This window comes from Chaetodon trifascialis, chromosome 7 (genome assembly GCF_039877785.1).
Source record: "Chaetodon trifascialis isolate fChaTrf1 chromosome 7, fChaTrf1.hap1, whole genome shotgun sequence".
NCBI lineage: Eukaryota > Metazoa > Chordata > Actinopteri > Chaetodontiformes > Chaetodontidae > Chaetodon > Chaetodon trifascialis.
Window position 1 is genome coordinate 20,596,331 of NC_092062.1, and position 15,347 is coordinate 20,611,677.

Genomic DNA, 15,347 nt, shown 5'->3' on the forward strand with positions numbered 1-15,347 from the left:
TTCACATTTAATTGACTTAATGACTCTGAGGAAAATGAATTTGACGCAACCTGCGGCCATCTGACGCTAAGGGATTTAAAGTAAGCTAACTCTGCTAACTCTGTAGCCTTCACTGCTGACAGATTGTCAGTAAAAAGAAAAAATCGCCCATCACAAGTTCCCAGAGCTCATGGTGACCTCTCAGTATCTTTATTTATTTATTTATTTATTTATTTATGGTCAACCAACAGCCGTAAACATATTCAGTTTACTATCACAGAAATCTAAGAAAAGCAAAAAAAATATTAATATTTGAGTAGCTGGTACTAGTGGGTTGTTTTTTTGTTTTGTTTTGTTTTTTTTTCCATCTTTGCTTAAAAATCTACTTAACTGATTGATTAACAGGTGACCTTTCTGGTAGCTGACCAACTGATTAATCAATAATCACTTCAGCTTTACAAAATGTACATGACAGAGTTTATTCAAGCTTGCTGGCGCACTCAGTTTCTCAAAATGGATCAAAAGGTTTTCATTCCCCGCTTAATAACTGCCGGGCTGTGATCCATTTCCCTCTCCACTGTACCTTCTGTACCTCAGCCCCTCAGAGCGAAGAGCCTTGGGTCAAGGGCCCCCGGCTGGCTGGGAATGGGGCCATCTAACTGTGTCAAGCCAATGGGCAACATCTCCCTGCAAGAGTCTACTGAAGTCTTACTCATTGCGGTGAACTGGGGCATGAAAGCCCATCAACAAGCTGCAGTGCTGCGCTCTGACCAGCGGGTGGCGTGCACGGACCAGAGGGACGTTCAGGTCCGTGTGCTTGTGTGTGTGTCTAAGTGCGTGTCTAGATGCTGTCTGGATGAGCAATGCTGTGAGGCGAGGAGTGTGTCTGGGGGAGGGGGGGAGGGGTGTTAGGAAGAGGAAGCACGAAGCCACACGAAGGATGGAGAGCATCCAAAAATGTGTCTGAATTATACTCATTTTCCATAAAAGGTACAACTGAGAGAGATCAGGAAGAAAAAAAAAAGGGGGGAGAAAAGAAGTTGGACACTCTCACATGCCACAGCTTGAAAAAATGCAAGTTAGCACAGCGTCCAGACATGTGAGGGATGCCACAGTTTGAGACACAGTCTGCCAGGCGGCCTCGCAGTCAAATGTGTGTGAGGATTTGGAGGAGAGCTGGAACTGACGCTGTTAGACATGTCTAGACAGTTGTTTTAGAGCCCAGGCAAACTTGTTTATTAATTTTTCCACCTCCTTCTCCTTCTGTCACTCTCTCTTGTTGAGTCTCCCATGCTTTCTCTCTGTCTTTGTTTCTCTCATATAAAAAAAACTGTCTCCCACTCTCCTCCTCTCACTCTTTCTGATCTCTCCCTCTCTCCCTCCGTCTCTCTGACAACAGCGTTTTGTTTACTTCCTCCGTTGGCAGTGTACTTATTGTATGTGCTGCTCTGTAAATATTTTTCTCCTTCCCTCATCCATTCATTCATCCACCCCCCCACTCCCTCCCTCTCTCTCTCTCTCTCTCTCTCTCAGATAAAGGGAGCAAACAGACTCCACCCCCTCTCTCACCCACCTCTCCCTCCCTCCCTCTCTCGCTCTTTCACACACACTCACTCTATCTCCCTCTTTCATGCTCTCTCCCTCCCTCTCTCTCTGTCAGTGTCATTCTGTAGTGGAGATGTGGAGTGTCTTTCTGTCTCTCTGTGTGTTTCTCCAGCCTAATTCAGCGGAGGAAGGTAAGAACTAAACTTTTACTTGAATTTATTCACGTCACCTCTGTGATTGCACTTCTGTGTTCACGGGCATTGCGGGATGGAGAGTTTGCACAGCGCTCCCATCATGTGCTCATAATGAGTCCACAAGTGAAGGATGGACGCTTGGTACGCTTCTGTTGTAGCTCTCTAAGAATGTGGCTCTCTGGGAGCGCTGGGCACTTTGACAGTGTGTGAAACTGTGGCACGAAAGGCCGCAGCACCTCGAGAAAGTCCCATTCATCCTCAATTTTTTGGGGCTCTGGCTCCCTGAATAATTACCACCTTCTCCCCCTGCCCACACAGCCCTGTGTGCGTTAGTTTTGCGTGCTCTGTATTGTGTTTGAGTGCATCTGTGCGCGCGTGTGTGCGCACATCAGATAGGACTTTGTTGGAAGTGCCAGGTGCGTGCCAGGGCCTATCAAGCTCCCACAACAAAAGAATATGGAAATAAGGCAGGAGACAAATGAATAATAAGTTGCATAACCCGTTTCTCTTTGCCTATGTATTTGGTGACCCCCACCACCACCACCTCGGGCCCCTGTGTCACTCAAGGTCTCACGGATGTGACAGCCAGAGACCCCTGCCCCCTCTCCAGTGCCGTTATAAGTACCCCTTGTCTCCTCAATGAATGTGTCTCCACTGCTCTGTTCTTAACTTCACACTTTTTTCGATATTAATGGAAATATTAGATGTCTTTAAAAGTGCCAGAGTGAGCGAGCGAGTCAGGAAGAGAGAGAGAGAGAGAGAGTGTCTGGAAAGGCTGATAGTTAAGTGAGACTCCATCTATGAAGTGTTCACATCAGAGTGGGCTGACTTGAGAAACCTGATGATAATTTGGTGACTCAAGCTGCCTTTCTGTGTGTCTGCGCGTGCATGTGTTTGTGTCTGTGTGTTTGTGCATCTGTACAAATGTGTGAGCGTTGAATGTATGCTTTGGCGTCTGCCTATACATAGCGCCTGCATCCAGTCCCCAACACTTGAGAGGGTTTCAGCCATGAGCACGCAATTACTTTCAAAGCATCTGGCTGCGCGTTGGAAGGAGCTGCACCTGTTCATGCTCATCTCCCTTTGGCTTTAGTTTACTGCGAGGTGTGTGTCAGTAATAGCCTATAACAGAGGTAACTTATATGTCAGCCTCACGCCACATGATTTGAGCTGTGTCTGTAACAGATGGCCTGGACTAAGATGAGACAGAATGGCAGAGAGGGAGAGAGGCTGCAGTGTTACTGGCCTACTGACTCTGTTTGTGTAATTGAAATAGAGCTCTTCGTAATACAGTATTAACCCAATAGCTTGGACGTCCATATAAATCCACATAAACTGAAACATTTACGTAGTTATGTCACGTAGGAAGGATTTGGCGTCTGCCTCGACTTTGATTGCAGTAGATCACTCGTCTGTCTGGACTGACTGGCTAAGTGATATGTTTGCTGTCTGTCTTTCTATTGTTTATTGTCTGTCTGCTGCCTTTGAAGTACATCCGTGTATCCGCCTCTAACAACCCCTATTCCTGTCTGTTTTCACAGCACAAACCAGAAAGAAGGGTCTATCTTTTTTTGCCTTAATTTCGTGCAGTGAAGAGTATAAAAGCTGGTTTGCCACCTCGTTGAATGCTGACAAACTGCAGAGCGTGTGAGTGACAGGGCTTTTGATTTGTCACTCTCGCACGCTGCCTGTGGAAGTGTCGATGCATTCGCCCACATGCATTGTTGATGTGAGGTATTGATGTGGAGCCACATGGCCGGCCTCTAAATTGTTAGATCTGTGTCGAGGATTGCGTGTTCACATTGGATTAACAGGCCACACTAAAGGAGGAGCCTGTGTATCATCACACCTGATGCCCCTCCAGCCCTTTCGGTCATGGATGAGTGGAGCTGCAGTGATGCTCACTGAGATATGCATATCCACAAATGAACCTCGTATCATTAGTCAAACTTATGTCATACAATGAAACGGTAGTTTAATCTGCAGTTTAGGGTGCACAAATTGGAGACTAAAGTGTTAACCGGGAACAAAACTGATTTATGTGAATGATTTTTTTGTGTATGAAAATCAAACCAGGTGTTTGCAGGTGTTTTCTGACCACGTTTCAGAGGGTAATGTTGCGCATTTCTACTCCACTATATTTATCTGACAGCTAAATTTACCTTTCAGATTTAGATTTTACAAAAAACCTTTGACAAGGTTATAAAATACAGTGCATGGTTAGAGATTTAACCTGTGGTTCCCAATGTTTCCAAGATACTAAGTCAGTCAGTCAATTATTCTTTACACATTACTCCGTGAGAAAGTAATTGTTTCTTCATTAATAACACATTTCTTCTCAGTACTTGTTGCTTTAATTATTCAGCACCTTACCGTCAAAGGTGCATTTAAACAACTCCAAGTCCTCCAAACGCACACGTCACATTTTATATTTAACACATGCATAAATAGAAAATGAGATATTGTCGCAGCAGTCTTACATTCCTTAGCATTCACTGACCATCCAGCTGCGAGCCTCCCCTTGATGACTGCTCACAGCTTCGCGGAAATCCCAACTTCAGCTGCACAGTTACACAACCTCCAATTTGATATGAAACTAGGTGACTCTCAGTGTAGGCATACCCGTGGCTAACGTTAGCAGCACCCCCCACCTCCAGCTCCTGCACTATCGACTGAAGGCAGAGAGACCAAACTGATAAACCCATCATCTAACTTTCAGTAAGGCAGTGAACAAGCTTTACTGGCATTAGTAATGTGATTGCTGAATTATAAATTCCCTCCAGATTTATCTTCTGGCCCTCTCATGGGCCCTGATCCCTATGTTGGGAACCAGTGGAGTAAATATCTCACCAGCCACAGCAATAAAACAGCACTACATCTGCATTGATACACACCAGTTTGAGGATATAACTCAACAGATACATGCTGATACTACATATTATACCAGTGTTTGGTAGTTTTCAAAAATCTGAAAATGGTAATTTTAGTAAGTATAAAAGTATAAACATGTAATAAACATGTAACATAAAGAATCTTGGCACGGATAAATGAGATTTATTTTGTGACAAAGATGAGTATTAAACCAGACATTTTACAGATGAAATTGAACCTGTCGATTCTCTCTGCTGGACACATTATGTAATGGAAAAACTAAATTAGCCAAAACATAGGGCGATATATTCACTGATACCTATAAGCTTATCCCGGTTGAATTATCAAACTGTCCAATTTACCATTCTAGCTCTCTAATAGATGTATATGTAGTAATACACCAGTCACAGGGACCATTGTTCTGCACATCAAGTACTTTTACTTTGATCGTGCACTTTGCAGCCAAAGATTTTGAATGCAGGACTTACTGATCGACCTAATCACTGATGATGGAGTCTTTTTATACCAGAGCAGAAAATACTTTCTCCACCACTGGTTGTCCGTGCATCTACTCACCAGTCTGTATAAACTTTTAGCCATGTTTACGTTCTCACTTTAAGGTCATCCGGGCCATCGTTCCTGCCGTCACTCGCTGGCAGGCTTTGACGGCATTAATGAGACTGATTACTATCCTTATCCTGGGTGTCATAAGCCGCCTTTTCAGGACATGATAAATTAGAGAAAGTGTGATAAGAAAATAAATGGCAAGCTTGTCACAGTGGGAGTGCAGCAGGACAGATGCCACCAGCAGCCCTGAAAAGCTTCCTTTTCTCGTCCCTCCTGCCTGCGTGTTCGCCAAGCTGCAGAGACAGAGATCGCATGCTGGTGGGAAGTGGAGGTCACAGCATCCCCATCATTGACACTGCAACACTCGACTGTGACCGGGCGTTATTTTTAGCAGTGTTTTTGCATGTCATTTTCAAAAGCAACATAATTTTCTGTGGCTGTTGAGAGCTCCGTAATGACATTAGGCCACTTTTCCTGAAATGACTCACGTATCTGCCATTTGTGATATGAGGGGTTGAAGCCTTCAGGCGGCTGCGAGCCAAGACTCTCTGCTTTGAGTCAGTCAGTGTCGTTGCAGATAGAGTCACAGATAATACGCCTGTGCAGACAGGCAGTGATTTAGAGCCAAAATGTAACTGAAAGATGAACACGTGGTATGGACTGCTGTGACACAGTGGAATGTAGTTTGCAGTTTTGAATTTCACATTAAAGCTGCACTTGGCAGTTTGCGTGTTGGCATCGGCTGAGCAGGGTGAGAACAAAGTTTGATTGTTGAAGGCTTCGCTATTCATAAATGGCACAATGAGATTCTAGTAAACTGATCTCGTCTCAGATTTGCATTCCTTCGTAGTGGCTGTTGAGGGTGGAGGTGTTGATGAAAATGAGTCTCGATTTCGTTTGATGGGTGAACATTTAAATAGAGGGAGGGACAACTTTCTCTGCTCTAGCACCATTGAGGAGTATTTTTCCACACGATTGTTGGCCAGCAGCGGTTTACTGGGCCTCATTAAATTCTGTCATGACTGCTTCTTTCATGACAAATCCAAGCCTTTCTATGCCTATAATACACCCAGAATGTGTCTAAGCTGTTTTGCAACCCTCCGATCGAAGGAGAGGAGAGTGAAGTGTAGGAATACCTGAACAGGTTAAAGGATTCGATCAGCATTCTGGAAAATTCGCTTGTTCTCATTCTTGCAGGGAGATGATTGATGCCACTGTCATGTATGCACACTAAATATGAAGCCAGGAGATGTAAGCTTAGTTTAGCATAAATGCTGGAAACAGGAGGAAACAGCTGGCCTGGATTTGAAACAGAATACGCCTGCCAGCACCTTTAAAAGTTCCTGATTAACATGTCGCATCTCATTTGTTTGACCAAGAAAAACTCCAGCACATAACCCACCGTAGAAACACAAATAGTCATTTTTCCATTTCTGTTTTCACACGGATTAAACAAACAATATGAGGCATGTTAATTTGTGAGTTTTAGGTTTAAGGTACTTTGAGTTTACTTTTGGGCTGAGCCGGGTTTGCGGTTTCCCCCTGTTTCCAGCCTTTATGCTAAGGTAAGATAACCGACTGCTGGCTGTTCAGCCAACAGACCTGAGAGTGGTATCGATCCCATCTAAAGACGCCAGTACGCTCCGTCAGAACTGCTTTTTAGTGAAACCCCCGCGAAACCGACAATCCATTTTTCACACCCACTTCATGGTGTGATTGGCTCGGCGTGTAGAGGTGTGAAAGTAAGCCTGGTTTTGACTTGTTCGTCACTTTTACGGTGCAACACTATGAATGCCTTCCAGGGGAGAAAATGTCTGTGATGACCAACTTTTACCTCCACCCTCGAGTGCAGCCGATTGGCGTTCAGACAACACTAGTTCTTGGTTCCTTTCTCGTGCATTTCCCACAACGTGGAACTGTTCCTTTAACACGTAGTTACCCAGAACCAGGCCCCAGATAACGACCTAGGCAGTCTTTGCAGAAGTCTTGTAATTAAGGAAGAGAGCCAGTTTTTGTGAAATGTCCTCCTACCTGTGCCTGTTGCTGCCTGTTCTGCGACTCAGTGCAGATGTTCCTCTGTCATCTAACCTGGCTTAAGTACTGTTTGTTGCACCAGCACTTTCATTCAGCTTAACCGCTCTAGAGTTTTTGATAACTCCCTTTGACATGTGCATGCTTATTTCTGGAATTGTGTTAATCCCCCTTCTTCCTCACTCCTCCGCCCTCCTCCTCCTCCTGCTCCCGGTCTGTCTTGGCGTATCACTCTCTCGCTGTGGTTGTTTGTAATGATGGTTTGGTGGAGGCCTTGTCCTTGACTGACTGTCTGTGGGTGGGAGCATCTGGAGCACATAAAGAATGGGTGGAGATGGGTGGATGAGTGGACAAAAGACAAAACACAACCTGACCACAGAACGCTCGCCGGCAGTGGGAATTTTTTGTGAAAGTGCGTGTGCACGTGTGTGTTCCTGAAACTTGCTGTTACCTGTGAGCTCCGTGACTCTGTGAGCTCGTTGCAGGTGCATTTACTTTGGTGTAAAGTCATATTACACGCTCACACACTCACACCCTTCTAGCCCACGTTAATATTAACACTGAAATTCTCTGCTGAGTGTCGGGGGGCTCTATTGCCCGGAAAATGCACGGTAAAGGAGCATACATCTGCCATCAAAGAGGCGTGACGTGAACAACAGCACTACACTCAGCACTGGAGAGTGTCGATGCATGCATGGCCACACAGAGACAAAGTGTTGGGCAAAGAGAAATGGATGGGGAGAGAGGAGAGAGGGTCACTCAGCTGAAGTGAACACTCGAGTGGCAGCGGGGACAGTCATGAACTAATGCAGGTCACCTCTGCACAACAGAAAAGAGTGTTTACACCCACGCCACAGACAGGAAGAGAGGGGGAAAGAGTGAAAGAAGCACATTCATATGCACACACACACAATCCTGTCCTCCTCTTCTCATTCCTGCCTCGTAATCCTGCCTCTTTCATTCTATTGTCTGTCCTTTCTCTCTATCAAAGCTCGAGCCAAACAAACAGCACATCTGGCATCAATAATGGAGCACAGCGTATTTCCTTATTTAATGTACAGAAATGCCGACCCCGCTGTCACTTTTCAGATAAATAATACACACATGCAGAGAGGGTGGAGATGAAAGGGGACAAGGGACCGAACGGAGGTAGAAAGAGGGGGGAAAGGTATCGAGCAGAGTGAGTAAAAGACCAGAGTGGAGCAGGACGACGTGAGAGACAGTGTGCATTAAGACAGCACTCAGGTCCAGATTGCAGACTCAGCACTTCTCCAAACTGTCAGGGACAAACTTTGAGTGTCTCGGCCCGTAGATGGACCAATAACGGAGATGCTGCAGCGCAGCTGTCTGAGAGTTAAATAAAGGGGCTTTTAATGGCAAGTGGACCTGCCAGCAAACGTCCCTCTCCTTTGTTCAACTTTGTTCTCGCACTCACACACAAGATCCGGTCATGGTGCCTCAGCCCAAGCTCATCCTTGAAAGGTGTGTGTAACACGGCACTCAACGCTTGTCTTAGGATGCCACGGTGAATTATTCAACATGCTAATGTCACGCAATGAGACATGCATGAAGCTCTTTGAACGCCCCTCCATGTAATCCTCATGTACAGGTTTGTCGCAGGGAGGGCGGAGGCGACGTGAGGACCTGTGGTCCCCAAGGCCTCACGGCAAGACGCTAAATAGTAGAGGCATAAATATTCATGTCAAAATAGTTGGCTATATATTATTTATGCATGACTCTGCCCCGGAGCAGAGGGTTAATTGAATTTGGGGTGACACATTTGCTGTGTGTATGTGTGCGTGCATGCATGCGTGCATGTGTGCATGTGTGTGCTTATCTGATATAAATAGGATGCTGCTTAATGAGGTCAGAATACATATGTGAGTGCATGCATTTCACGCATGACATGTTCATACATATAACGATCTTTTATTATGTTGAAATATGAAAGATGATTCTGATTCAAAAGACACAGAACTTGGAAAACTAATCAAAAGGCTGTTTCCATACCATCACACACACTGACTGATATCTAAGAGGACAGGATAAATAATAGAAACACCCCTCTGTAAAATGCAATACCTCTCACCACAGACGACATCCCTAAAGTTGAATCTACACCTCTCTGAAACAGTTTCATTAAAAACCAAACAGTCTAACCTCTGTGATGGACGGATTTAAAGCAGGACTCTTGTGTTAGAGCACATTACTTTTAGCTGTTCCCAATAAACTCAGTTTATAGCCTCCACAGAAGCATCAGCAAACAAAGCAGGAAAGGTATGTCACTAATGGAAATCATCATTCTCCTGAAAGGCTTTAGACATCCTGGCTTGGTGGATTTAGTCTTCTGCCTGTAGCTGATTTTATCCTGATTTGCTTTGCGATTCCAGCCGCCAAGCTGTCCAGACATACGCCGCACCGAAAACTATTTATTCTGATGCTTGTGGCTGCGTGTAAGCCTTCGCTGTCACAGCCCATTTGTATTCTTTTCTTGATACAATTCATATCTCTCCGAATCCTGGAGGACTTCCACGGAAAAATGTGTGAATTTAGTAAGATTGACAAGAAGACAAGCTAGTGGGTGAAAACCGACAGACTGGAGGGGAGAGAGAAAAAAAAAAGAGGAGGGAAATGAAGGATTGGAGGACAGATTTGCAGGGTCTCCATCTGTGAGTATAATCCTAAAAAGAAAAAAGAAAAAATCGGTTTATAGCACAGTCAGAGAACAGAGAGGTGGGGGTGAATTTATGTCATAAGCCATAAGTGATATCATTTTCTTATTTGACTTGTTAAGAAGCAGACAGGCAGTGTGTGCGCCAGCCCGCACACCTGAGAAAGAAAAACTGAGCCGCCTCAGCAGGTTGCTGGTGTTTTGCGAAACGCGGTACCTTTTCAAATCCCATCCTGCGTGTGTGATGATTACGCCGATAAATATTTCCGTTGCTCTTTGTCTGGTTGTCAGAGAGAGGAAAAGGAGACAGCCTCCCTCTCTCTGGCGAATGAGTGTGTGACGTGAAATGGAAACGAGAGCATAAAAATTGCACGACAACAATGAGAAGAATGACTTATTTGCAAACAGGCCGCAGTGCCGCGTGTGTGTCTACAGCCCTTTAGGTGATTAGTGTTGCGCCTGATGAAATCAGGCGCTGTGTGTTTTTCTCCGTTAACTCCGGCTGTGCGAGCATCCTAAACAGAAAGTCTGATGTTTTCGCCACCTCTGTGTGCATGACAATCTTTGGCCTGCGTTCAATCGGCGTCTCCCCAGCACAACCGAGCACAGACTGAGCCAGACTGAAGAAACGGCAGCCACCACAGTTTTGGAATACTAATGGAAAATTCAAGGGCTTCAGTTTTGTGTGGGAAGCTGCCATGTGTCAGCACGCAGCACTCAGCATTAAAGTCACTTTGTGTGTGTCTGTGTGTGTGTGTGTGTGTGTGTGTGTGAGAGAGATTTCTTTGCCAGCTTGCTTTTTAAAGCACTTAAACCTAAAAGCAAATTATGGGAAAATACACTCCAACATAAAAGTCACGCTATTCTCATGCTCTCAGCCTCGATCATTGGAAATGAACAAATGTCTGTTAAAACCTGAAACAAAAGGGGAAGCCATCAGTGAACATGTCGGCCCTCATGAAATGATGAAGGTTCCCTCTGGGCCAAACTACAAGAAGCATCAGCTCGCTGAGTTTCAACACAATGTGACAGTAACGGTTATGGCCTTTTAAAGTTGGGAAATTTGACCTTTAATCACGGTGCCCCATCAGGTCAATCAGTTTAATTTTTTAAACACCAGAACTTTGTGCCAAAATGCATCATCTCTCAGGATCTGTTATTAGGTTTGACAGATGTGCACAGCTGGAGCCCTCCCTGATTTTACTGCATGGGGGAGAAATCAAAGAGAAATGTGGACAAAACCTGGACCTGTTCCACCGACAGTAGACCGGCTTCCAACAACTGGTGCTATTTAACAAAAGGATAAAAGACTAGTGGTAGACGGCTACTGTTTTTTAGCACTCGCCCAATCACAGCAATCGGTTGCATTAAACTTGTTTGCCTGTTTTCTCATACGTTGTCTTTGTCTCTGCTTCCTTACCTGTCAGTGATGCTGCTGGACACCACAGAGTCTACGTCAGAGCTGGGCTGGACCACCTATCCAGACACGGGGGTAAGCAGGGAGCTCGCTGTCAGTGTGCGTTCCAGCTGTTGGAGCACCGAAGCAGTCGAGTTGGGAGGCCACTCAAATGTGTTTCACACATGTTACGCACGGTTATGTTTAAGGTTAGATTCACGTTGTTTGTTGGGCTTTGTTCCATAAGGGATCAACCACAAGAGTACTGTACGTAAGGCATGTTTCTACACAGATGGTCCTGTTGGGTCAAGTTAGTAATGTCGTCTTTGCTTATTTATCAACCTGCTCTTTATTTTCTTGATTAATTACTTGGTCGATAAAATGTCAGAAAATGGTGAAAAAGGCTCATCACCATTTTTTTTTTTTTTCAAGTAAACTCAGTTCACTGTAATGTAAGAAACATCAAACATTTGACATTTTTGCATGAAAAATGACTTAAACAATTTATCAATCGTCAAAATAATGATGACGTTTTGGCTGACATTTGATAAAATTAAAGATGATTATGTTTGTGTTTAGTATTATGTGTGTTAGTCACAGTTAAAGATCCAATATGTGATTATAATGAGAACAAAATATTTACATATTATTTACATTTCTTCGCTAGGTTGTCAAAAAACAAACACTTGGCCGCGCCTACAGATCTCTATGCTCTGCTCTGTATATGTTAATTCGGCTCGTGTGTGCCCAAGCTCTTAAAGTCCTTTTAAAATGAAGCCAGTACTGTTAATACAAAGCAATTCTCACCGTGTTGACACATTTCTAACACATCAAAAGCGAGCATGAGCCCTGCAGTATACATTGTGGTGGCTGGCACGTTTTCCAAGGCTGCATTGATTGCAATGATTCAAATAAACAGCAGGCTTCCATAAAACCTCTCTGCTGTTTTTGATGGACATCTCACCGCTGCAGACATTTACACCGCGCAGAAAATGACAGAGCTCAGCTTGAAGATTGGGAATAATGTTATGAATGGGTATGCTTAGTTAAGGGTTGAGGTCAGTGTTATTATCTTGCTGAATGTCTGGCATCTGACATTGATTGCTGGAGCTTTTGGCAGGTGGCGCACAGCCTGAGCAAGGTCTCGCCTTGCCTGTAAGACAACCTTGAGGGCTAAAACGCTTTTTTCATTTGGACTCCATCTGTGAGGAGATTGCAGTGATTGAACCATAGATCTCCCATTCTTGAGCTGCTTTTTATTTAAGGTTGTCGCACCGCCTTAAGCTGTGTAAATATAAGTGTGTGTGTGTGTGGTGGCCAGAAGGGGGGGGTGACATGTGTGAGTGCATGTGTGTGTACTTGCGTGACTGTGTTAGGGTCAACTCCCGGGTCAGTTAAATTCATTCATCTGTGAGTGATTGTGGCTCAGTTCTAATATGGCTCATAATTACACACATACATTGTCTTCATTGTCGTCACGTTTGAGATAATCAGTCAAACAATGTGAGAAGCTGTGGGACAGGACTTGTCCTTGTTACCGCGGAGGAAACACAGTGCCTGGAATAAAATTAGCTTAACGCTACATTTATATATGCTAACGATTGAGCGGACCACCAGAATTTCGCATGCTGGCAGCTCAGAAAGCAGCAAAAGAAATTACAGCAGCCTTGAACCAACATCTGGAGAGCATACACGCTCACACCAAGCTTTTTATCTCAACTTAACGCTAAACTATAACTTTTACACGCTGTCATTATCACCCCAGTCCGGCCTCCAGTTTGGGGCCATAATTGTTCCTGATGTTTGATTAATTCGGGCCTTGCATGTGACGTATTTGTGAATCGCGATGCTAATAGGAGGTCATCCATTTGTGTGTTGCATGAGTTTTTTTTTTTTTTCTTTATGGTCCCTGGATGAGAAGTGCTCCTGAGATGGAGATATGGTTATTTGACCCGGGGCATCAAGCTGAGAGAAGTAGAAAGACAGACCAAGAGAGGGGGAGAGAAAGAGGGAAGTTGTATGTGTGTGCATGTGTGTGTGTGTGTGTGTGTGTGTGTGTGTGTGTGTGTGTGTGTGTGTGTGTTCTTTTTTTAACCCTCTCCTCACTTTTCTCTTCACATCCCATCTTTTCTTTTGCTCGAGGGTCTGTGGATATTCTTTTCTGCGCTCTCCTCCTGCTTCTTCTCGCTCTCGCGCCGTCTTTCCATTCTTTTAATGTACTGACAAGCTTTGACTCTGCGCCTCTCTCTCTCTCTCTTTTAATCTTCCCTCCCTTTGCCCTTCACAGTCCCAGAGCCAGTGGGTCTCTGCTTCATATTCATCCTTTTATCCCCCAACTCAATCTCCTCTCTGCCCCCTATTTCCCTTCAGTGTCAAACTGGCAGACTCTCGACTTCTTCTGCCGTCTATGCTGTTTTCCCTCCCCTTGTTTCCACTCGCCATTCTTCCACTGCGTGTTTGCTTTGTGTGTGTGCACATGCATATGTCTTGGGGTATCTGTGCGTGCCGCTCGCTGCTTCTTCGTGCTTCGGTGTGTGCGTCGTGTCCGAGGCCCTGCCCCTCCCTGCCCTCCGTCACTGGAGAGATTGCTCTCTGGCTCTCTGGCATTTCGGTTCAAATTAAATCATGAAGATGAGTTGTTCCTATTTTTTTTTTTTTCTGCTTTCCAATGCTTCATCCACCCCTCCTCCCCAATCTGCCCCGTTTTTTTTTTTTTTCTTGGTCTTTTTCTTTCTTTCTTTCTTTCTTCCTAAGTGAGGGAGAAAACAAGAGGGAAGGGAGCGGGAGGCGAGAGGAAGGAGGGGAGGTGGGGTTTTTAGTTTGGGGTCAGAAAACAAATGAAGGCTGCGTTTATGTTTTTTTTTTCTTCTCAAAGGTACAGAAGCAAACTGCACGCGATGCCACACAGATACCAGCGGCTACTCTCAGTACCTGAAAGTCGCCATGGTCAGGCTTTTACTGCAGCCACCTCACACTGTCACACACGCACACACACACGCATACTCTCTCTTTACTGCTCCCTCACTTTTCTCTATCCCTGTTCCCCAACTGCATCCCTCCATCCCACCATGTGCCCTCTGTTGTCCCCCCCATCCGATTCCCCTCGTTCTCCTGTCTGACAGAGAGCGAATCACAGCCTGGGAGAGAGAAAACGTGCCCTTTCCCTCCATTAGACTGACAGCGCCTCAGACGCTTTCTATCTGCTCACTGATCTTATCATTATTCCAATTTGACCAAATATGAATGCACTCTCTCGTGTGTGTTGCTACAAAGATTTTTGTTCGCACTGGCTGTCAGAGCCACGCAGAGAAAGAGACATGAGCATGCAGGGATGCACGGACGTACACAAACACACACACACGCACCAAAAGCACCCTGATAGGGTGTCAGGACCTTTTGTCCTCTTGCTATTGTTGCAGGGAGAATAATGATGATGAGGCCTAATACATAATTCCTCTGTGTTACAACAGAAAAGGCCCTGCTTGTCACTCAGGGCTACACAAGCTTAAAGCAGAGCGTTTTCATCCCTGGAGGCATCGTACTGTATAATTGGTGAAACTAAGCTCTGCGCCTACATTTACATTTCGACATGTGACGGAGTCTCTTTCAGAGCCGAGTCTCTGTGCTGCTCCTTTTTTCTCCATGAAGGTACATCTCATGCCCAGATCCATTTGTAATAATAAAAATAATTGGAAACTTTAGTTGTATAGCACCTTTGATACAGGAACTGCAGTTCAAGGTGTTTTACAAGAAAGAAATCACAAGCACCAAGCGAGTGGTTTACATAGAAAGAACAGAATGAACAAAAAACAGATAAAAATACAGATGCTGATTCACTTCATAGGTCTTATCTGCCGATAGGGCACAACCCAGTGTTGCCCCACAGACCACCGTATAACAGAATGGACATAAAAACAGATAAAAAAAAAAAAGAATGTAAAATAGAATTGTACATCTACAAGTATTCAGATTCCCTAAAATATGACAAAATCTGCTCATTTTATTACACAACAGCTGCCACAAGTCAGACGCACAAGTGTCCACCACCCGTCACACGAGAACAATGATACATGCAAATGCCAAACTGGTGCAA

The 15,347-nt window shown here is 44.7% G+C and overlaps 1 protein-coding gene across 1 annotated transcript in view; it reads left to right on the forward strand.

Moving 5' to 3' along the window:
* The first annotated feature begins 1,606 nt into the window (after positions 1-1,606).
* Positions 1,607-15,347, forward strand: part of ephb6 (eph receptor B6) — a 36,488-nt gene continuing 22,747 nt past the window's right edge. Inside the window, exons 1-2 of the mRNA XM_070965791.1 lie at positions 1,607-1,715; positions 11,286-11,350. Of these exons, the coding sequence (XP_070821892.1) occupies positions 1,610-1,715; positions 11,286-11,350 (171 nt within the window). The 5' untranslated portion in view covers positions 1,607-1,609. The remainder of the gene's footprint in view (positions 1,716-11,285; positions 11,351-15,347) is intronic.